The sequence below is a fragment of the Magallana gigas genome, chromosome 2 (assembly GCF_963853765.1).
Source record: "Magallana gigas chromosome 2, xbMagGiga1.1, whole genome shotgun sequence".
Classification (NCBI taxonomy): domain Eukaryota; kingdom Metazoa; phylum Mollusca; class Bivalvia; order Ostreida; family Ostreidae; genus Magallana; species Magallana gigas.
In genome coordinates, this window is record NC_088854.1 from 58,343,401 (window position 1) to 58,366,646 (window position 23,246).

Sequence of the window (23,246 nt, forward strand, 5' to 3'; positions counted from 1 at the left end):
ACTTTTTTCTAAATTAAAATCGACTCCCATGCGACTTTAAAGATTCCTAACTGGTAAGGGTCATGAATTTCTTTTTTATTTCATCGTTAAAGAATTCTATTTTCAATGTTCAATCTCACATCTTGTTTTAAAATTTTCTAATGGTAAATAACTGTCATTTACGTTTGACAATGCAGTTCAATAACCATAGGTTGTTCCATGTATTTACCGAAAATAGATGTTTAAAGTAAAAGCATTTCTATGAGAATTTTTGAAAATTCTTGTAGTTTTTTTTTTTTAGATAAGTACATATGTAATTAATAATATTCGTACTTACAATTTATTTCGGTTTTGTCATGGGGACTCTGCCCGATTTGACCAAGTAAATTTTGAAGCTAAACATCCCCAAAATCATTCATAGATACAATGAAACTTTTGGTCAAGAGGAGTTTGATCCTTACGGGTTTGCACGGCAATAATTACATCGATTGTACATTTGTATTTACATTTTATAACATAATGTTAAGAATATATTATTTTACGCTATATTTACCTCATTCAGACCAAGAGCTCCATGTGACAATAAAGGAACATTTTCAAAGTCAAATCTTTACTAAATAATAGTTTATGTCAATTTAAGGCAGATTTAATTCTTAAAATTCGTTGACCATGACATGTGGTGATAACAAACTGTTCCACAATCAAAAATCCACAGAAAAAATACCAAACCGGCGCAGAGCAAACACGGACCTCTAAAAAAAAATAGAGGTAGGATCGGTGCATGCAATGGAGGATAGGGCATCCTCTGTTGACCGGTTACACCCACCGTCTGCTCTTTGTCGTAATCGAGAAAACGGGAAAATCCGTAAACAATTAGGTGATCCAATCAGCCTCTCTAAGTCTCAGAAGCAAGTAATGATGAGATGACAACTGCTTCTCATTGGGTTATTATTTATTTCGCCAATATACATACAAAATATACTCTCCACTCGCCTCTCTCCCATTATCTCTCTACAAGTGCACTCATTAATAGATTTATTGATGAGGATGACAGGGTTGATAAAGTATGCTATGTACAATAAAAATTCCACCAATCTCTCGCAGTATAAAAATATCATTAAATAAACTGAAGTTTCTTTTTTCCATTAAATTCAAACAGATTTTGTAGAAAAATATAGATTCATTTCGTATCGGACAGTATAAGTTTGATTGTAATTTTTGCATTAAAACTTTGATCGTCTCTCATACAAAACAGGCAAATAACAAAATAACCGCGTAAAAATAAAAGCAAGTTAATCAATGATAAAAGTAACCATAACAAGATCTGTTCACTTCGGGATGTCTCGGTCTTCTTGAACACACTTAACACTGGAGACAAAAACAGTCAACCAATCAGATTATGTGGAATGTCCTGTGATTGAACCAGGTGACAGCCACGTGACTGCATATGAGTTTGCAGCACATCATATAATTGTCCATGAGTTCGCTATTCCATAATTGTATAACCTAATGTAATATCATAAAACTAAACTGAGCTTTCGGATCACCTCGGGCCCTTTGGAGTTGATGGAAGACGTCTCATAGAATTAGAACCATTTTGCATAGTGGGCGTTGTTCTGCCAGAGGGCGTTGTTCTACCGGAAGGCGTTGTTCTCCCGGTGGCGGGGTAAGTGGGTGTGGTCCTACCAGACCGTGTTGGAGTTGATGTTTTGGGTGTCATGGCTGATCTAGGAGTTCCGGTTGAGAGTCTTGATGTGGGAGTGTTAGATCGCGGCACGTAGGTGGGGGTGGGCTGTGGAGTTTTAGATCGGGAATATGGGGAAGGGGACTGAGAGGTTCGAGGGGAACCGTAGGAAGAGTTCATGCCCCTTGTTGGCGTAGATGGCGGCAAGCGAGACTTTGATTGAGAGTTTGTGATATTTGAGGAAGAATTACTCAACCGTTTGGTCCTCTGTAGACTGCCCGTTGAACCTATACAATATTAAGGAATAGGGTTAGTTACATATAGACAACAAAGGCATTCTTCTGAAACACGAGAACTGTATGAGTACATGTACAATAAAGCTTCAATTAACTTTTTTCGTAGAGAATCTTAAATTACTAATAAAATTGATTGAAAATTAAAAAGGTATGCAACGTAGTTCTATTCTAGGATTAAGCTTGGGTTTCCTATATTCTTTAAATATGGGAGAAAAAAATTGATCTGATGCAAACTAGAAACACAAAAAGCTCTCCGTCTACTTAGCAAAACAAAATTGTCGAAATAGCTCTAAGCATTAATTGAAAATTAAAATCGGTACAGACTCCAAATTGAAGTACTATTTACAAGATAAGTTAGTGTCCATCCCCAAACAATCACATCAGTGGCGTGCCAAATGCTTGCAAAAAATAAACTTCCAAATTTAACATGCGTTATGTAATTAAACTTAGTAACCCTTCCACCAAATATAACAAAAAATGCATCATCTTTTCGGGAGAAGGGACAAAAAAATGGCGCAGAGATTGGAGAAGCATGGACGTTGGTGGACACACAGTACGGACTACCTACCGCCGAAGTCGGAAGACTTTCGCATAGTGTTCCGGGGAGGGGCACCACTCGTGCCCGACAGATTTACCATTGATGACGTCACACGGCTTCTCCGGAGGGAGTTATCCCCAGAACTGCCAGCTGATAAAAGAAGTAAACGTAAATTGTGTGTCCTTTTCGGTGGGTGGGGCCTCTATTAAACATCTCCACGGGTTCATATTCATTTGTGAATTTTTATACTTTTTCATCCAATATCAAATCAAAGATGGCCGAACCCGTTGAGATAAATGGACGATAAATATGTGTATGTCCATTGATTGTGTGATGCTTTATAGATTTCATTCATCGGGATGAAATAGTTTTGAGTTCATGTGTTTCCATTTGTTTTTCATTTTTTATTTGTTTTAGCATAAAACATTTTCTTTTCTGAAAACTGGCACTACAAACTGCAATATCAAGAGCGTCTACAGGAAAAGCATGGGGAATCATCATACAATCAATTTACAACTTATATACATTAAATATTAATTCATGTTAAAGTTAGTCATAAATATTCTGTAATATTATAATATACGTGACAAGCATGCAAAGATGTTATAATATACAATTAGTAAAACTTAGACAATATTGTATGAATATATATTTAAGTGTAAAATCGTAGGTTTGGTTTCAGGATATGCAAAATGTGAATGTGGACGTGTTATACACGGCGCACTAGCCAACACAAGAAGCTGCCTACAAGTGGCGTCCATCTGTGGATTAGCATTTAGACTGTGAAACTTGTGTCTGAAAACAGAATTCTCGAAGAGTGTCACGTGACTCGTAATACCTGATGACGTGGAAGATGCATATCCGGTGTCGTTTAATTTTGAGCGATACCCGTATGTTCCACTGCCCCGACGGGGGCGGAAAGTCGAATTTCCGTTTGGTGATAATGTATCTCTAAGATCATAGTTTGTCCTTCCTTTGGCTATAATAAATAAATGTTAGAGTACATAGAACAAAAACCAGACCACGCCCCTAGTAAAGAGTGTTAAAGTTGACCCTAGATCGCATTCACCCATACACCATTTCCGTATTGCAAGATGCCCGGAATAAGGGGGGACTCGATCCCTTTACTTACTATTGGTGCAATAAATGTACACAGTGTGTCCTGGTAAATAAGAGATATTATACATTGAAAGCTGGACAGAAAAAGCGGGCACCCACAGCGTGGCTGTGAGACCTCTCCCCTCCCAACATTAATCAGAAGTAGACTCCACAGGGTTTTCTGGTTTTTTACATGGTGCACAATAAATATAATAAAGGTGTGGAAATCAAAGCAGAGTATATATTGAAATATCAAACGAAATTGTCAGGGTGAGCTCAAGAAATATTTTTTCTTTATTTTAACAAATGATGTGCAAAATGGGAGATAATCGTAATAGGAAATCAACCTAATTGAAATTAATACATGTATATTGTTTGACATACCTCGACACGGGTCATTGGTTTCCAGAAACTCATCTAGCGTGACCCATCCTCCACCCACGCGCACCATTACCGTACTGTTCAAGAACCGCACCAACCGGATGTTTTGTTTCTCTCCGAACTACAGTACAAGAAATGGAGCCCATTCAACTCAATGTCTTAAAACATATTACATCTATAGAAGGAAAAAAACAAACAAACCCCAAAACAAGCACACAAACACCAAGAGAAAAAGAAGAGTGCAGGTGTTTACTTCCTGTCCCACTCGATACAGAATGAATCTATTTTTAGCGTATTCCTTGTCCTTTATAATGCAACCATTAATAGAAGAGAACAAAAGAGGAACATAAGACAGATCGATTGTCACAGAATGAAAATCTTGGAACATTATACAAATTTGACTCCAGTAAAAAAGGATGTAGTCTGTTATACCCGGTATTTGCCCCCATCGATCATCTCGGCACGGAATGAGTTCCTACACTGACACTGCGAGATTTCCTTCTCGATTTCGTCGTGTATCAGTTCTCCGTCCGTCATCTGCCTCTTGCCGCTCTGTAATCGGGCCTTTTGCTAAAAAAAAACACCCCAAATACTTCAATCTTGGAATCCATGTATTAAGAAACATTGTTTTCAATGGATAAAATACTATTTTTTTCAGTGCATGTTCAATTCAGAACCTACATGTCGCACGGGCTTCATGGCCTCTATGAAATCTTTGTACTCTATAAAATGTCTGTTAGTTGTGGCAAACATGTCAAAGACAGCATGAAGTTCCGTCTTATTTGTTGGGAAATCTGAAACAAGAGATAAAATACGGTTAATACTAAAACTTACATGCATCACAGGTCAAATGTAATCTTGTTCGAGTTTTTCCGTCAATTTTTTGACACTTACGAGTATGTAACATTCCGTTGACAAATTCCTCTCGTGATAGGAAACCATCTCCGTCTTTATCCTGCCGCCGGAAGAAATCGGTTATTCGTAACTTCTTGGCCTTTATCCAGTTCAGATACTTTGTCTTCCAGACTTCAAAGTCAAAGGTCTTTAATCCCTCCAACTGAAATATCGAAAATATATTAAGCGTATTTCATAGGATGAATTCTGGCAGGGGCATTTGAACAGGAATGAAGAGACAATACATTCGTACCTCTTGTAGTGTGTCTAAAGCATCTTGTAAAGCTTTCTTTCTGTCTATAGACATTCTCCAGACCGTCCGCCATTTGTTTTGTAGCGTCAGAACGCGCGGGTTGTAGCCATCCAGATCATTCAGCTTCATATTGCTGGAAAAATTTAAATCAATGTTAAGTATGAAATATTTCACAACTGTGATATAAGGGAAAATCGTATTAAACGAGCTCAAGGCTTTAAGTGCGAACCTGCCAAAATGGCGTCCCGGGGATTTGGGCTCCAGCGTCAGTATCTTTGTCAACCTCTCCACATCGTTGTTTTTGCTCGTGACCTCGTCGTGAAATTCCTACAAAGATTTTTAAAAATAAATATGTACTGTTTGTTTATTTGAAAATGTTACGAACTTAATGCATGTACTCAAACCAAAAACAATTATCTGATATGCATACTGAAAACACAACGAAATTCTAGAAGAAAAACTGAAACTTGACAAACCTTTGATATCATAGTTAAGTCACTCGTAAGAGTGGCTAATATTTTAAATGGCTGCAAAAGACGTTGTAATATTTGGGCTTAATATCTCTCTTTAAAAGATCATTTCTTTATCAGTTATATCTGCTGAGAATAATTATGTGGTCTTTTCTCTGTTTTCAAAAAGGAGCCACACACAGGCATTCTATGAGTACACCACGTTGAGATCACTTTTATCAATGACAACCTTTACTTATGGCAATAATAAACGTATCACTCAAACTCAACGGCCATACTGGTATTTGTCTTTCTAGCATTTTACATCATTCAGTGTTGATAATATTACAAATGTTTATTGACACAGGATATCAGGATACAAAATAAATCTGTGTATCTATATCATATGTAACCGATATTAGTCCATCGAACCTATCTACTCTGCGTTTAAGTTTCAAATTGTTATCATAAGACCAATTATAGGAATATTTTGGATATCTTATTCGTTCCTTGGCCCTCTCTTTACACGTTATGACTAATAAATGATATTTTGCATGTCTTGTCTATTTGTACGTGTTGATATACATTGAACATAATTATTCAGTGTTAACCAACATGGGGTGTTTTGCATGTCTTATTAGTTTCTCTTCTTATCTGATTTTATTAGATTCTTTCTGCACGTATCTATATATGTTATATACAATGATGACCATAAGGTCCCTCCCTACCAGGTGCTCCTTGTAGAGGTCCTCCACCACCTTGAGGTCGTCGGGTATGGGGTCCCTCTCTTTGGTGGACAGCAACACCTGGGCGTCCGTCAGCCAGGCCAGCAGTTCCTCCACCAGGGCGGCGTTACCCTGGATGTTCCTCAGCTCGTCCTGCAGCCGTTTCTCCTGGTTCTTGCCTCTTTGTAACAACTAAAATAAGAGAAAGCACGGGAACCTTAATGTCTGGGGCTCTGTTATAACGAACAATAAGAGAAAGCATGGAGATCTTACATGTCGGGGGTACTTGATTTATCTGTCTAAATAAATATCTTAACACAGTGACATTGCATAATCGAACGTGTGTTTAGCATTGTTTTTATGACACCGCACTTACAACTGAATGCGAGAAATTAAATAGCTCTGAAATACTGCATGAAACCGAAACCTCGGCGCAATCACATTCAAGAAAATTGCATTTTACCAGGAATTGCTAGTAACGTAAGCCAGCTCACCTGATCCCAGCGTGTCTGGGTGATGGTGAGGTAGTATTTGACAAATCGGATGGCGTTAGGGTGACAGTTCTGTAGGATCTCCTCAGCGAGGTCCCGGATCTTGTCGATACACTCTTGGTGGTTTCTCAACTCCTCTTGGAATTTCTTTTTTAAAAACAATAAATATAGCCATTAGGTACACATAAGCTTATAATGGAAGCGAGGAGCGGTATGTGTTTAGCAGTAGACGATAGAACAACTGAATGCTTTACCTCGTGTTTTTCAATTAACTGTACTATCGCCATTTCATCGTCCGGTAGAGCCCTGAACTTGAGCTCAGCCTCGGCTTGGGGCAGGAAGTCTCTCATGATCTGGACAGCATCCTGGAACTCCTCGGCCTACAGAGGTTATTTTAATTACTCAACAAGATTACCTCAAAGCAATTGCACCTATCTCTAGTATACTTTTCTGCACAATACTCTTCCACAACATTGTGCAAATAATTCACATATGGCGATGTATCCTACAGTACTCACCAGTTTGAGTGACTCTCGCAGACGACCTTCCCTGATGTCAGCCAGATGGTTGACGCGGTCCCACGTGTTTTCCAATTCCTCCAAGTGAGCAGCGGGGATGTCGCCAGAAGCTTTCATGGCGGCCACGGTCTGCTCACGCGCACCAAGCTCCTGTTGCATCGTCTGCAAGATGAAATTGATTTAATAATATTCAATATCACTTCATCTTTTGGGTAAGATAACATGTCTCGTGATTGCCTCTCTCCTGGTACTCGAGTACAATTTATCATTTGGCCAAATGTTTGATGCTTTCTATATGCTACATGACAACCATGTTTTGTGGTTGACTGTGTTGTTCTACTAGCAATGTTTGACTTTCTAAGGCTTCCTTAAGGTACTCAACATACAACAAGTCCAGGTATCCTTATGGTTGTAGGGCTGCCTTGTGTTGCTCTATCAGCATGTGGATAATGTCCGTGCCTCTCTCTCTCTCTCTCTCTCTCTCTCTCTCTCTCTCTCTCTCTCTCTCTTTCTCTCTCTTGTCCTGACTGTAGGCCTACCTTGTGCTGCTCTATCAGCATGTGGATAGTGTCCGTATCTCCCATGGTTGGCTGGTCCTCCGCCAGGCTGGCCTCCGCCTTGCCCAGCCATTCCAGGAGGGAGCTGATGGCGTCCGCCACCCTTCCTGATGTTAACAGCGCCTCGTCTAACTTGTTCTGACTGTAGGAAATAACAAAACGAACGCTTTACTCACCACCCTTAAAATGGATGAAGAACCATGTATGTGTGATATGCAGTATTTGCAAACATTAAATGGACAATGATCAGGTTTGATTGAATTACTTGAACTTTGTTTTCGGTGTATACAAGCTATACAAGAAAACGAACTGCCAAAGGTTACACGTTTTGATAACCTTACAAAGCAAGCATTTTTCTGTAATACATTTTCAATGGTTGAAACTCTTCAAAGACACAAGTTTCATTCAGTTTTTATTATTTCCCCTCGGGGGAATGTTTACGTGAAATTTTCCAAAAAGTTTGGGTAAAATATAACCTTTTTAATCGAGAAGTTTTGGGGGTCACTCAAACAGAGTGTAACAAGGAATTTCGCGCCAAAATCCATTCAAGATAATCATATCCGTAAATAATTTGCCATTTAAATGTTACTATCAAATTAGATGCAGATAAGAGATCGCTGAATGAAAGGGGCTTTCTGTGTCAATATAGCATTATATGCTATATCTAATTCAAAGAACGAAACACAATATTTTCGTTACTTCTTAAATCCAAAGTCCTATCTTAAAATGATTCTAGTGCTCAAAGAACCAAGGAATACAAACTTTTGTAATTTAAATAAGCGATAGCTGCAGGTATTTAGTAAGGTGACGGGCTTTTTTCCTTTCATTGGCCTCAAGAATTCAAACTGAAGTCGAGCAAGACAACTGAAGCATCACGCATTCATAATATCAGATAAATAAAAAATATTCAAAAATGTTCGGCATCCGAACATGAATTACAAGTATGAAAAAACTCGTCAGAATGCAATCATTCATATTCAACTTGCGTTTAATACGGAACATAAAGCTATAAGCAAACAACTGGCGCTCTACCGCCATCTTGAATCGCATGGACTGTACGCTAGATGCGTGGGTCACTTTCTCACCTGGGCGACATTAACATTAGTCTCGGGATCTGTAATTGGGTGTACGGTGTGGGTTCTCCAGGTGAATCGTCCGACATAATTAGTTTTTCCTGTACATATCCGAGAAAGAATTTCTGTTTACACGACTATTTCCTTCACGCAGACGACAAAGTGTAGCGTCCTATTGCAGAAGGTAAACACACAGACACATTGTTCAATTAAGTTTCTCTCTATGGCTATCTTTCCAATTCACTTTAATTACATCCCAAATGGACTTAATTTAACCTCATAAAGGTTTCTTCTGATACAACCAGCCTAGGTCCCATTCCAGTTCTGTTTATATCCAGTGTAAAGTTTAAATCCCGCAAGGTCAACAGTTGTCTCATCACACTGAATAAAAGATTATCCCCTGCCCTCGCATCAATCACTCTCACCTTGCAATATCCAGGTAAATAAAAAACATACGAAAAAAGTTTTGGTATTGATTCCGGACGAGCTCCATGTATAAGTAATATCCAAGGTACATAAATGTTAGTGCATCAACATGCTACACGGCGGCAGATGTGGAGGGAGTTGAGCCAGACTCGCTTCATCGACCGATATCACGTCCCAGCCAATCTGTGTGAGAGTCCTTTCCCCGCTTCTACCCGGTCCCTTAGTTATCTTTTTTTTCTCAGGTAAACACGGCCGATACAATCTGTTCTAGATAGCCCAACATATAAATCGCATATATGTAAACACCATAGGCCGGTGGTTTCCTGCTCCATGCATCACTAGGCCTGTAGTCCCTGTCAGTCCCGGTTAGGTGCTTAATGTCCTGAATAATAAATCACAAAGGCCTGCTTGTGCATCGGCAGCGAATTCCTCTGAGAACTGGCTTTTGGAACACATAAAGTTATCTCCATATTCATCGTGTTCATTAGCAATTGTTTCGTCATTTTCTAAATCAGAAGTGCCTTTGCCTATTGTAGTCTGAAATTCACTCCGAATTTTGCTTTTTTTATACAGCTAGTTCCATAAATTCTACAAGTCGTCTGGACTCTTGACAAGGCTGAACCGTCTGTTGTTGGCTCTGGAGGCGATAGAGACCGATCTTGACCTGTCCAGCTACCCCTTCACACTCTCTGACAGACACTATAACCAGGTTGTCGGGGCCGTAGTCGGTTTGACCGGTCTATTAACTGAATTGTCTGTCCATCTAATTGGTTATAAACGTTAAGTAGATGGAAAACGATAGCCTTTCCCCCAATCTGATTCAGGGGCCCTCACAAAGCTCCAAAACAATGCAGCTATGTATATAGATATCTCGGAATTTCATGCTAAGCCACCACATATTACTTCGTTAAACAAGATTAAGTTGTTAATTCTTATAGGATTAACGCTGACAAAAAATTAAGTTATGGTTTCTTTGTAATTAGCTTTTTTTCAAATCTTATTAATGAAGAACGGTTACTTGTAGATGCAGTTTGAATTCTATCTGATTTATGTTTGATGAATAATAAGTAAGAATTGGTAAATTTGTAGATAGGGCGTCTCAACGAACTCGTGTAAAGTCTCTTAACATGTAAACAGCTCCTATATGGGGTTTAAAACGCCTTTAAATTGACCATGGTAAATATTTAAACATGAACTTGATAACATGGAGTTGTTTTGGGACAGCGCCGATCCAATGATACAGCGATCTGAATGGTTGTATATCATTACCCAAACAGATAAGATCAATCCGAAGTGTGCTGACTTGTTACTCCCTTATCTTGTCCGCAACAAAAATCTACACACTCTGAGGTATGCATGAAACAACAAAATCAAAGGTCAAAACAAAATAGAGTAAACTATTGGAAAAGAACTAGAGAGGAATACTCATTGTGATCACTTTGTAAAATAACAAATGCAGGAGGGTTGCACCAAGAAACTTTTAAGAAAGCAAAGGGTTTCAAGAGATGGAGACCACATTTCAAGAGTAAACCACACTGCTGAATCCCCGGAACAAGACAAAAGATCATTAGATGTATCGTGCATTAAAATCATCATGACATTAAAATACCAAAGCAGACCCTTGAAATATACCCAATGTTTGTACATGTACCTTATTTTGTACCTTGCTTGTATTCATAATGTTTCTGGCACAAAACGGTACCATTTATAATGTCTAAGATGTTTTAGTAAAACTTTCAGTTTGCAAAAGTATCCGTTTGTTAATTGAATAGGGTGAAATTGAAAGCTGCTTAATGCGAGTTTTATGATGTTGAGTGTTGCGTAAAGAGAGTGGTACATGTATGTTGAGTGTTGGGTAAAGTGAGTGGTACATGTATGTTGAGTGTTGGGTAAAGTGAGTGGTACATGTATGTTGAGTGTTAGGTAAACTGAGTGGTACATGTATGTATGTTGAGCGTTGGGTAAAGTGAGTGGTACATGTATATGTTGAGTGTTGGGTAATGCTATTGGTACATAATTACGTTGACTGTGACTACCGACCTCCTAGACACGACGGATCTGACAGCGTTCCATTTATTCTTCAACTCATCCAGCATCTGCTGCAGCACATCCCTCTCTGGATCAGCCTTGGTGCACCTGTCCTTAAGATTGCGACCGAGTCTAGTGGCGGAGTAGAAAGCCTGATGTTTGGCGGCCAACTGGTGCTGGAATCTCTGTAAGGCAAGAAAAACAGGGTTTATCTCCAAATCAGAGGATTGTACAAGTTTATGCTATCTTTTTCCACAAAAATGAATTGTTTCTGTTTAATGACAACAACACATGTCATTTTGTTCAAGAAAACTAGAAAGGAATTGTTTCGTAATGGTAATCTTGTTTGATGACGCATGCATTCAATTGATCAAGGAATCAGACCCCATGACAGCAAAGGTAGAGAATCTTAATGGTCAAATAATTAACATTGTCCTGTCAAATAAGCTACGAGTGAAAATATTGTCGATATGATTCAAGACCTCTGAATCATGGTTACCGCCCCTACAGGGTTACGACGGGTCGTTCTAATGACTTTGACTAACAAACACTGCCCGAGGCCATTAGTGTGTAAAAGTGTTATGCACATTGTCAAAACCGATTCTATTCATAGCCTAAATGTTTAACATAACATAGGTTTTGCATTAAAAACCAACTTATTAACATTTCTACAGCTGAGCAAATTATACGCATATATAAGGAATTCGTCGCATTAAGATTTTTTTTATTTCTATCTTTAGACCTGGTCAAGGACAAGAGAAAGCGAAACCAATAGTAACATTCCTGATTTGTGAGAACAACAAAGTTTCCAGATCATCTGTCAAAATAAAAGCTGTTCAAAAGTCATGCAAAACCCCTATGTAAGATGTATGATTATTGATAACGTTATTTTTAAATTTGCATACAACAAAAAGTAGATATGGATATTTAAACGTCCTCAGCTGTCAACGGCGAAAATACATCTGTGAACTTTTACCTAATTAAATCAAAACCTTTGATCAACATCTTACCTGATTTTAGGTCAGTAAATTCCTATAAAACAAAGATTGCTTATGACGGGATGAGGTCACAAAAATGACTTTGTATTTACTCTGTAATCGACGATGACATTCGCATCCCGCCCGTTCTAGGTGTATATTTTACATACAGGTATAACATCACACCAAAGTCAATGGGGCACACGAAAGGGTAAACATTAAAAACAAACTCATAAATCAAAATTTAACGTACCCTACGGCCTTCATACCAACAAAACTAAGTGTCTTATAATCGTCAATTGCACTTAAGACATATAACTTGATAAACCATTAAGAAAAAGCTGTATAATTAACGAACAATCTACTCTCTGAGGACCTCTTAATCATTGAACCGCATAGATTACCGATCATCCAAGCGTTCACTAATTTACCTGTCCGCAGGTGAGTCTTCAGACTGGTGCACAAAGAGACACCGATCAAGGATGGATGTAAATTGTTTGTATACAAAGACTGTATTTACCGGGGTATCTTACAATCTCCCGCGGAATGTGCGGACAGCAAGGAAACTTATCCAGCATATGACGGGCGGGCTCATCGTTTTTTTAAATTGTTAAATCACATGGTCATGGACCGTGAAATTCGCTGACGCGTCAAGTATGACGGCCAGTAGACCCAGTGTCACAACACCACCTCTGGTGTTAGTGGAGATAGAAGGTGCATAAATTTAATTAACTGGAAACGTTTTAGTATAGCCTGACCTTACATATACCGGTTCATACTTATTTAATCGAGATCAAGTTTCTATTGCTACGAGGGATTTTTTTAAGGTATAGGCCTCCTTTGGCATACAAAAAAAAAAATAAAGTAAAAATACACGTATAAATTATATAATATATAATTTTTAAATTACTTCATAAACAACAAGAATGCTGAAACAACAGAAAACATGCAGGGAACAAAATTACGCAAATAAATTCAGACTGTTCGGAACAACAACCAAAATCAAATGCCGGGGAGACAAAAATAAAACAACAGTGAAAATTACAACGTCAAGACGTAAGCGTCAAATGATGTACGTGTACCAGGGAAGTGTCAAGACAACGTAAGCTGAAGCGTGCAAACTGACCTGAAGAAATGCCTCCAAAAGTAGAGTCTACAGTGGATTCAATACGAGTTTAATCCTTTAATGCCTACATTATGTCTTCGTCCCTTGCTCGGCCATTATCAGTGTCACCAGATGTTGCACGATTTTTTTGAGTTTACACATTTACGTCATCGATCATTACAAATAAAGCAATCAATGTTTTTATATCATGATGAAGATACCGATTTTAATTGAAATTTAGAGGATTCAAATGTATTCTTGTTATTACAGCTAGAACGAAGGCCAAAAAATATAGATACGCATATATGCACATTCTTAGGTGCCCGATGCTTGCGTGATTTCAGAGATTAGTAAGATTGTTAGAGGTATGTTCCTAGATTTACCTTGAGGTCATCAATGTTCTGTTTAGTGGCGGATCCTTGATTTACCGGCACCATAAATCGGGTCACCGTCTTGGAGCTTTCGTCCAACCAATCACAGAGGTCCTTCCAGGCGTCATAGAACTAGACACAAAATCACATCAATTCAAAAAGTGTTTTATATTTAAAATACATTTACTGGTATTCTGCAATGTGTTATGATGAGATTTGGTTACATGCATCCTTCTTTACGGAGAAGGCTATAATAGACTGTGCCAGCTGGTTAGTCCCATTCAATCGTATTGAATTAAATACTGTTAAAATGATATAGGTGTTGGTTACTCCTATTGATTTACTTTAAAAATAAATTGTGACAAAACAATTCTAATATAAAATATGAGAGTTACCTCTCATATTAAGAACCCTCACACTCTCTAAGAATTTACGTAAACATTTCAGTATTGCTACATACCCGTTTGTCCTCCCTATAAGCAGACTTCAGTAGGCGCCCTCTTTCGTCCGTTCGTCGCATTAACTTTTTCCATCTAAGCTTGATTCCAACCAGTAGATTTTTTATGTAGATGGTATCTTGTTTCTTTCCAAAGTGCTTTAAATAACTGCCATTCTTTTCTAGACTCTGCATTTTCTCTATATGTTGCTCTAATTCAGTTTTCAATTTCTAAAAGAACAAACGAGTCACAATTAGAAGTTTTCATTATAATTGCTTCAAATTTTATCAATGTACTTTCAAAATTACATTACGTTTTTTCAACACGATCAGTTTCTTACATTGTGTTCCTCAATTTGCACCGTAACCTTTTCTACAAGCTTGCTGGGATACTTGAACGACCTCATTGCGATTTCCGCATTATTCAACCAATCCATGAATCCCTTGAGGGTATCGTGGAACTCGCCAACGTTTTGTAGGTGTTCAGAAAGTTTATCCTGAAAACATATATAAAGGTTAAAATCAAAACAATCATTATAGATCGCACCTTTTAAGATAACTGGATAAAGTTTGGTTACCTTTCTCTTCTCTGCACGGTCCTGGGTATCCTTCCACCTGTCTCCGAGTTTCTTTATCTTCTCCGTTATTTGAGCAACATCTTCTGGCGGGTACAATTTTGCAAGTTCTTGTCCTTTGGCAATAAGTCCCTGGGTTGTGTCGGTCCTAGATTCCAACTCTTCGAATTTTGCCATAAAGGCGTCAAACTGTTTCTTGGAAGACTCTGGGAGGGCTCCACAAGGTGGCGCTGCCTTCAGCTCGTTCCTGAAGTCGTTGACCCAGTGGTAAGCGTCGTCAACCTCTCCCAGGTATTTTTTCACCTGCCGGAGTTTCTCCTGTAGTTTAGCCTCCTTGTCCCGGAGATGCGCCTGCGTGGCACGAAGTTGTTCATTCATTACGTCTCTCTTTTCTTTTAACTCGGCGTCTTGGATGGCATCAACGGCTGAACTCAATTTCTTGCACATTTTGTCCTGATTTTTCAAATCATTGTTCATAACCTGCAAAAGAACGATTGAAAGAATTTATAAATACATTCGTCTTGATTTCTTCGTCTTTCTTGTGGACTTCTTTAGAAAGGGTACTAACCTGTAGTTTTTTCATGTACGTTTCTAGACATTTGGGATCACCGTTCACACCCTCGAACTTCTCTAGATCAGACTGAATGTTTTCTAAGTTGTCCACACCGTCGTTTATTCCTGCCTCCAGTTCACCCAACTTCAGCTGCATTCCACTCAACTTCGTCTGAAGGATATAAAAATGGAGACTCATTTTAGGATGAAATGTCAACTAGTTATTAGTCAATGGTATGCAATTGATATTTGTACGTTTGTATGTAGGCCCGTACCTCTCTGTCGGTGATGCCTTTCAGTAGAGCGGCCCATCTGTGGTTGATTTCTTCTACTGGTCTCTGCAGCGCCTCGGCGGCCACCGGCGACATATCTTTCAGGGTAGATAACTCTTGGTTGAGCTGCTGGACGTCTGCTACATGGGGCTGAATGTCGGATTTACTGGACTACAACACAAACAGACGGATTATCATTGACTGTCCGGAACAAAGGAAATAAACTGGAAATATCAGAGAGAATGAAAATGAAGATAAAATATTATCTACTATACGTAATGGTATATAATTCTGTTAAACTAAGTGAACCACAAATATCTTTAAAAAAAAACATGCAACATCATGCAGAATGCAAAGAACCGGAATAAAACTCTTAAAAGCGTTGTAGATACACCCCTGCACACTTTAAAACTAATTGATTGGTGGCTCAAAAAGAGGCTGGTTGGGCAGTTACGGGAAGTAAATTAGTAGTATTAAATCTGCATGATGTGAAGAAGATACATCTAATACAAGGTAAAGTTAGATATTAGTACTGAAGGTTAATATGGTCTACGTAGTCACGTGATGATAAGTGATCACATGACAAGCTACACAAATATAAAATACAAACCCCTTGAGGTTCAATATAAATGTTACTCGAAAACACCTGCAACATAGTTTATATGAAGACGTAAACACAAAGCCAAGAAATACACACCATGTCCATATAGAAAGATTTCATTTTAAGGAAGTAACAGATATTGAAATGTTTAACTTCATCTGGTACAGAAAGGAGAAATGAATAGAATTACTTATTGTTATATATCACACTTTTTCATTATTATTACGGTAGATTTTGTTCTAGTAATGAATTGAAAGATACATTATGTTATTCAATGATTAAACAACATGTTTAAAAAGGAAATAAAAGTTTTGCGGTTTGTGAATTAAAAAAGCAATTTGTTAGTTGTGTATGTACATGAAGTACTAGTATTTGATGGATATAAATAATATACGCTTAAATAAAATACACGTTATATAGTCTCATGCTATATCCCTGAAATGAATAATACATACACTGTATATTAAATGCAGTATTAGCTGTGTAACACTGGCTTACCTTCAGCTCCTCTATCTGAGTCTTCAGGTTCTGCGGACTACTGGAAGGGGTCTCCATTTCATCCAGGGTTTGTTCAGCCAGCGGTAGCCAAGTCATGATTGCCTTAAATATATTATATCAACAGTTAAAAGGCGAACCTTAGAAAATAAAATTGAATGCTCAGTTACCACAACAAACACTATCAATTTACCTCTTGAAGTTCTTGGAATTTTTCAGTATGACCAAGAGCCTTTTTGAGATCCTCTTCGCGGTCACGTGCAATATCGTGCACATCGTCTGCCAAGACATGGATGTCCTCCAACTGCTTTCTGATCTCCATCAATCCAGGATCACTGCACAGTCCACTCAGCTCCTCTCCCAGCTGTCGGCACTCCTCGTAGGACAGGCGAGCCTTTCCTAGTTCCTTTCTCAGTTCCTAAACAAAATGATAACGGGACCAAATGTTAGCTTCGTTAACAAAATATAATAGACGTTCTCAGTTGCGGAACTCGTATAAGAACTTGTCTTTGAATGCATCAAACCTTGAGTTCTTTCTGTTGCTCTTCCACTGTGGAAGAGTCCACGCCCGGTGGTTCTTGTGATAGGAAGTTATCCTTCAGGTCGCGTAGGTTGGACATTGTATCGTTGCAGGAGTCAAAGAATTTCTCGGCTACTGTAGTTGCAGCGGACAAATCTCTCTCCCTTTTCAAAGCACCTTCTCGAGTTTGATTGTTCAGTGTTGCTATCTCAGCTAGTTTAAGTTTGAGGTCTTCAGCTGTTCCAAAGTTAAATCATCATTAAATGCATGTTTCAAATCATCAAGATGAAGATCACCTAAACTATTTTTAGCAAAAAGAAAAACAATAGATTTCATCTTTATTTAGAAAACGTCTCAATCCAGATTCCCTCCGTTTTTAAATGATACTGATAATTATAATTGAAGTCACAGTGGTTGAGGGTACGTCCCTATCACTGTCTCTCACCTTCCGCTGGGTCCTCCACCCCCTGGGCGATTAACCTCTTCACCGCTTCATCCGCCGCGGCAATGGCGGGACGCTGGTTTTCCAGATCTTCCAACAAGATCTGAAAAATAAAGTCACATAGTAACAAGAGAAGACTTCTATGTGCAAGGAAAATAGATGCATTGCCCTAACTCTTTATTTTGAGCCTCTTACGTTGTTTTGCCTGATTTCGTCCCGTAGTTTATCGGGACTCGCAGCGATTGGATCTGCTGTAGCCAGGTCTCTGTTTAGCTGTGCCAGATCTCCAAGAACATGGTCCAAGGAATCGGAAACCTCCTGCGTCATCTTGCTCCTAGCGGCGGTGAGCTCCCTGGCTTTCTCCCTGGCCTGACCTTTCAGTTTCTCGTACTGTTCGTTGTATTTTAAGAGTTTTGTTTGAATTTCTCCCGCGTCATCATCACAACAAAGTTCCATTAGTTCCAGGCCAGTTGTGTTCAGATCTTCTAAGAAGGGTTTGCGGTCTTCAATCTTCTGCTGAGTATCCTACAAAAATTAAAAAGGAGGAAAATCTAGTAATGTAGGTGTCTGGTAATATGTTTGTCTTTTATTTCATCCGTTCAGGTATTGTGTACTATCAGGAACCAAATTGAAGATATTATTCAAAGTAGGGACAGCCAAATGTTTGATTTGAATTCCTGGGTGAAACTAGTTTTATTACCTTTCATCTAAATTTGATAAACAATTGCCTACGTGTGTAATAGGAAAAGTGTGAAAATCGGTGTTGCTTTCTACTACGAAAATGTAAATTATAATAATGAAGTTGGAACTCAGACAATTTTTGAATGTGGTGAAATTATCGCAATACAATGAAGGTGGATTACACGTATTGATGTAACAATTAGCGAATGAGAACATTGCAGATGTCTAACCTTGATATTGTCCAGCTGCTTCTTGACTTGTTCCAGAGTATTTCCTGGTGACGAATGGGCCTTTAAATCAGCCTCCATTTCATCCAACCAGCTATGAATCTCTGCTTGGTTTTCACTAAAGTGCGTAGCCAAAGGAAGGGCCGATTCCAACTGATGCAGACGTTCTGCACTTAACTGGCAGACGATGTCAGCCTGGGTTTTTATGCTCTCCAGCCTCGATTTGATTTCATCCGTTTGGGCATTGGTTGTTTCTCGCAACATTCTGTTACATTTGTTAATAATGTCCTTGACGGCGTTTCGCTTCTGATTAAGATCCATATTAAATGACTACAAATGAACACAAATATACAAAGCTTAATACATTTTTACTGATTTGATAGACTTTTGATTATTGAAAAAGACACTAACAGAGACAGGCTAAAAAACAAAATTTGTTTGCATCGTTCATGACAAAGCTATCGTACTTGATGATCGTGCAGCTGTATGTTCAGAGTTTCTGGCTCTACATTGACTGGCTCCGCCGTGTTTATCTCGTTTTCTGCTTTGTCCAGATATTTCAGCATTCCGTCGATCTCAGTTAAAGCCTGATGCGAAAAAAAATCCTTTATTGCACGATCAAAAATAGGGGATATCAATTAAATCACTTTTCCTTATTTAGTGGAACTTACCTCTAATGAGACCTGTTGAACAAGATGTTCCGTTAGATCGTGCCATTTCACTTCCACCTCTCCAAGATACTCCTTCATCGCAAATTGATCGCACACCCTCTCATCATCCATGATCTCTTTCGCTGACTGTCTAAGTTTCTCCATGTCGTATTCCTTTTCACGTTTATCATTGTACAGTGCATCTATCTTCGCCTTTACAGCCTTCTGGTTCGCGCCTTTTTGTCGTGTTTTCAGTGATGATATGGCATCAGTCAACCAAGAGTCCATCTGACCGATATTGTTCTCCAGTTCCGAAACACTACAGGCCACATCCTCAATTTCCATGGTTACTTGATCGACATCTTTCTCTACCTCTACCATTCTAAAACAAACCGGAGACGTGTATATTGTACAAAAAAGCAACATACGTATCAAATAATATTACTGTTCAATTCATTACAATAAGCATGTCTTTAAGGTGTTAGTATAATCGATCCTTACCTTTCACTGAGCTCAAGGATTACTCCTTCTGCATCGTCATCTTGTGCGTTCTGACCTGTTTCCTGAGAAATCCTTTCAAGAAGTGTTTTGTTGGTTTCTATTTCACCATTAAGAAGACGTTGTTCTTTCAGCTGCTGGGCAAGTTTATCTTTGTCCAAACTTATTAATGGTCTGTTCTCTAATGCGCTTTCCGTTTCTGACATCCACCTTTGTAGTCCATCTAAACGGTTCCTGAGATTCTGTTGTTGAGACACAGCCGAAGACAGTTCCTCCTCTTTTTCACCAATTTCACTTTGTAAGGATTCATGTTTGTCCTTCATCTCTGCCATTGATTCCTTCACTTCGCCTGCCTTTTGTTTCATATTAATATCATTCAAACCTTTAACCAATTTTTCACCACTCTGAATAAGGTCCTTAAGCTTTCTGTCTTGTCCAATCAGATCAGCTTTAAGTTCCTTCACTGCCGTAAGATCTTTGGTATCCTTTTCTGGGTTTTTACCAAGACCATTTCCGTGAATGTTGCTGAGCCGAGCCTCAATCTGGGGATATACAGAAGAAAGTTTGTCTTTTAAATCATCGAAACCTTTCTTCTGCTTCATTAAGGCGGCCAGCTTTTCCATGTGTTTAGAACAGTTCCGAGAGACATCCTTGAATTTTTCCTCCAAAGATTCGATTTCGTCATCGATGATGTTGTTGTCAACCTCTTCTTTAATTGGAGGAAGAACCTGGATGCGTTGGCGATATGCTTCGGCTTCTTTTTCAAATTCCTGGAATAAAATGGAAACATTTAAAGGGACTTATGGCAAAACAAGCCTCACTACACTATTGTATGTACCATACCCTAAAACTTACTCTACCACACGTTACATAGAGGTCGAAATGCTGACACGTGCACAGTTCAATGTCATCATCCTCGTCGTCCAAATATTGGTACTTGTTGGTAAGATAACCATTTCTTCTGGTGCCAGCCATAGCTTTTGTGTCACGTGCCAAATGTCACAGTTGTTAATATCGTTTATATTCCATTTGATTTCCGGATACTCTAGCACAATTTAGTTTCGTTTCCAACATTGTAGATTTAATGGTTCTGGCATGGTTTCAAAAGTGATTTGCTACTATCCATTTGTTTTTCATCTTGGTCAACTTTCAAGCCAGCAAAACAATGAAAACTTTGTGTCACTACTTGTATCAACAATAAATCCACCATTACTAATCAAAAACTCTATCCAGACCAGTAAAAAAGAAAAGGCTCCGCCCAAGCTTCACCCTATATAAGCTGAAACACTCGGTCGGTCTATAAATAATTCATAGATTTGATCTTCCAATAATAATTGAGAGAATAATTTGAAGTTTAAAGCAATGTTGATACCCGTCAAAATGATGCCAAGTGTTTTATTTCTTGCTATCTCGCATTGCATACACTGTTCACTCTGAGAATGTCGTGGCGAACTTCTGGATTTAAAGGCTTAGTAAACAAACTATTGTAGTGGCGGTGAAAGAGTTTGAAAGAGGAGGTGGATAACGGTCGTAATCGATGATAGAAACGGAAATTTTGTAAACCGATTTATGGCTTATCTACCCGTTTCCTTCCCAAAGTTTTACGACAGTATCAAACATCCGGAGATACCTGGCGAGCAACTATTCTACTGCGGGGTTTGGGTTATGATTTATGATTAATTATTTAAATTGACCAAAATATATCAACGACCTGAAAAATCAATTGAAATGTTTATATACAGAGTTAGCACACAAGGAGGTTTTATCGATACTATACATGTGTTTGACCAGGTACAGCATTTAAAGCGCTGACTTAAATTTGAGAAGGTTGTGAGGTAACGTCAACCAACAGAAGTACCTTACGTCAATTAAGGCAATTAATTATTTAACACTTGCAAACTAGAATTATTTGAAACGGAATGATCGCCTTGTTTTGGAAGCAATGAAATATGAGCTCTTAGTTCACCGTTAGATGATCTCGTTGCAGTGCTTTTGGAAAGGTTGGTTAAACAGTTTGAGGGATTATGAAGTTTACGGAAACGCTACAGGATCTGTCTGAGATTATAAGATCAACTACTAGTATTTGAAACCGGATTAATCAGCCATGTAGATTAGTCTCCAGTGGGTTTGCTTTTTGCGGGGAATGTTTTTACAACTTATGGTTATTTTACCAACATCAACAGCAAAATAATAGTATTTTCCTACCTCAAATATATCCTCGATCGATTGGCACGGTGCGCTTTGTGTATGATCCGCCATTATAAGCCAACTGAGTGCTCTTTGACAATCACCCGTATATCAACACATGTCGCCACCCTTTATCTTTTTATGCCTAATAATCATTACCTTTGCATATCTTACATCTTTTAATGTACCAGAACCGATATCCTTAATCAACGGTTTTAAAACATTTCGATGCCGATGATTTGAAACAGCGGGTTACTCTATTTTTGTGATGAATTTGTTGATCTTGGGTCGGGTGAATGAAGAGGCATTTAATTCCACTTGTTTAAAAGAGGACAAACAACAATAAACTTTATCCCAACACAAGAAGATCTAGGCCAGCATTACTCCGCCTGTTCTCATAAAAGCTTTCCTTTTTCTGCCTTTCATTCAAGTGTCAGTTTAAACATATATTTCCACATTTCTCCACCTTAGTACACGGTGAACGCTGAATGTACGGAAATCAATTCCTTTCTAAGGATTTATTTTGCATATTTAAAGTTCCGCTGTGGGTATTAATCGCGTTATGAATTCCATTGATGTTATAAACTGATAAAAATCTTTTAATTCAATGAGAGCTGGTAAAAATATCACTAAATGAATGAAAGTATTAATGGAACACCCCCCCCCCTGGAGTATGGAAACCTCCGCTGACCACCTTTTTTTCAACAGCTTGCATCGTAATCATGGTAATTGCAGCTGGTGGAGATCAAATATATTTTCTGAATTCAGCAAATGGTTGTCACGGAACTAGACAACCATACTGTGCTCTATAATGTACTAACAAAGATACAGGTATACTAATAGGTATATTTTCAATACCAACAGTTATTTACTTGTATGTCCATATACAGTACTAGCTGGTTATCACCAAGACTTAGTATTTACAGTATCTCGGTTTTCATAGCAGTTTTTTCGTTGAATGTTACAGGTTGTAGAATACTAAATGTTGTACCATCATTTTATTGACAATTACATATACAATGCTGTTATGGTAACTAAATGCAAGTTGTATTTGTGTACTAGTATGTTGCAAACTGAAATTCTCTTTTACCTGTGCAGTGTCCCTGAAATCATCAGCCATCTTGATTACTCCAGCAATTTCCAATTCTTTAACTTGTATTTCCTCCACGAATTCCTGAATCAAAAAATAAACTTTATATGAAAACAGGAATACTAGTATCGTATATTTAAAACTGCAACATAAATTCTAATGTGTGCCCATGGAAAA

At 38.4% G+C, this 23,246-nt stretch overlaps 1 protein-coding gene across 11 annotated transcripts in view; it reads right to left on the reverse strand.

Moving 5' to 3' along the window:
* Positions 1 to 913: 913 nt before the first annotated feature.
* LOC105327339 (microtubule-actin cross-linking factor 1, isoforms 6/7) overlaps positions 914 to 23,246 on the reverse strand; it is a 40,678-nt gene continuing 18,345 nt past the window's right edge. For 4 of the 11 annotated variants that reach the window (XM_011427751.4, XM_011427752.4, XM_011427750.4 and 1 more), the window contains 33 exons: positions 23,070 to 23,153; positions 19,796 to 20,562; positions 19,316 to 19,676; positions 19,112 to 19,231; positions 18,648 to 18,974; positions 17,932 to 18,261; positions 17,740 to 17,839; positions 17,299 to 17,531; positions 16,968 to 17,192; positions 16,778 to 16,879; positions 16,289 to 16,324; positions 15,682 to 15,849; positions 15,423 to 15,578; positions 14,858 to 15,334; positions 14,621 to 14,776; positions 14,304 to 14,510; positions 13,856 to 13,975; positions 13,494 to 13,520; positions 11,403 to 11,575; positions 7,846 to 8,005; positions 7,307 to 7,468; positions 7,043 to 7,168; positions 6,792 to 6,935; positions 6,301 to 6,489; positions 5,353 to 5,450; positions 5,124 to 5,256; positions 4,871 to 5,033; positions 4,658 to 4,770; positions 4,409 to 4,546; positions 3,980 to 4,097; positions 3,336 to 3,476; positions 2,528 to 2,647; positions 914 to 1,950 (listed from right to left, as the gene is read on the reverse strand). In XM_011427751.4, the coding sequence (XP_011426053.3) occupies positions 1,523 to 1,950; positions 2,528 to 2,647; positions 3,336 to 3,476; positions 3,980 to 4,097; positions 4,409 to 4,546; positions 4,658 to 4,770; positions 4,871 to 5,033; positions 5,124 to 5,256; positions 5,353 to 5,450; positions 6,301 to 6,489; positions 6,792 to 6,935; positions 7,043 to 7,168; positions 7,307 to 7,468; positions 7,846 to 8,005; positions 11,403 to 11,575; positions 13,494 to 13,520; positions 13,856 to 13,975; positions 14,304 to 14,510; positions 14,621 to 14,776; positions 14,858 to 15,334; positions 15,423 to 15,578; positions 15,682 to 15,849; positions 16,289 to 16,324; positions 16,778 to 16,879; positions 16,968 to 17,192; positions 17,299 to 17,531; positions 17,740 to 17,839; positions 17,932 to 18,261; positions 18,648 to 18,974; positions 19,112 to 19,231; positions 19,316 to 19,676; positions 19,796 to 20,562; positions 23,070 to 23,153 (6,402 nt within the window). In that variant the 3' untranslated portion in view covers positions 914 to 1,522. Of the gene's footprint in view, positions 1,951 to 2,527; positions 2,648 to 3,335; positions 3,477 to 3,629; positions 3,660 to 3,979; positions 4,098 to 4,408; positions 4,547 to 4,657; positions 4,771 to 4,870; positions 5,034 to 5,123; positions 5,257 to 5,352; positions 5,451 to 6,300; positions 6,490 to 6,791; positions 6,936 to 7,042; positions 7,169 to 7,306; positions 7,469 to 7,845; positions 8,006 to 11,402; positions 11,576 to 13,493; positions 13,521 to 13,855; positions 13,976 to 14,303; positions 14,511 to 14,620; positions 14,777 to 14,857; positions 15,335 to 15,422; positions 15,579 to 15,681; positions 15,850 to 16,288; positions 16,325 to 16,777; positions 16,880 to 16,967; positions 17,193 to 17,298; positions 17,532 to 17,739; positions 17,840 to 17,931; positions 18,262 to 18,647; positions 18,975 to 19,111; positions 19,232 to 19,315; positions 19,677 to 19,795; positions 20,563 to 23,069; positions 23,154 to 23,246 lie in introns of all 11 variants that reach the window. The other 7 variants (XM_066077489.1, XM_011427754.4, XM_011427753.4 and 4 more) reach the window with 7 other exon arrangements.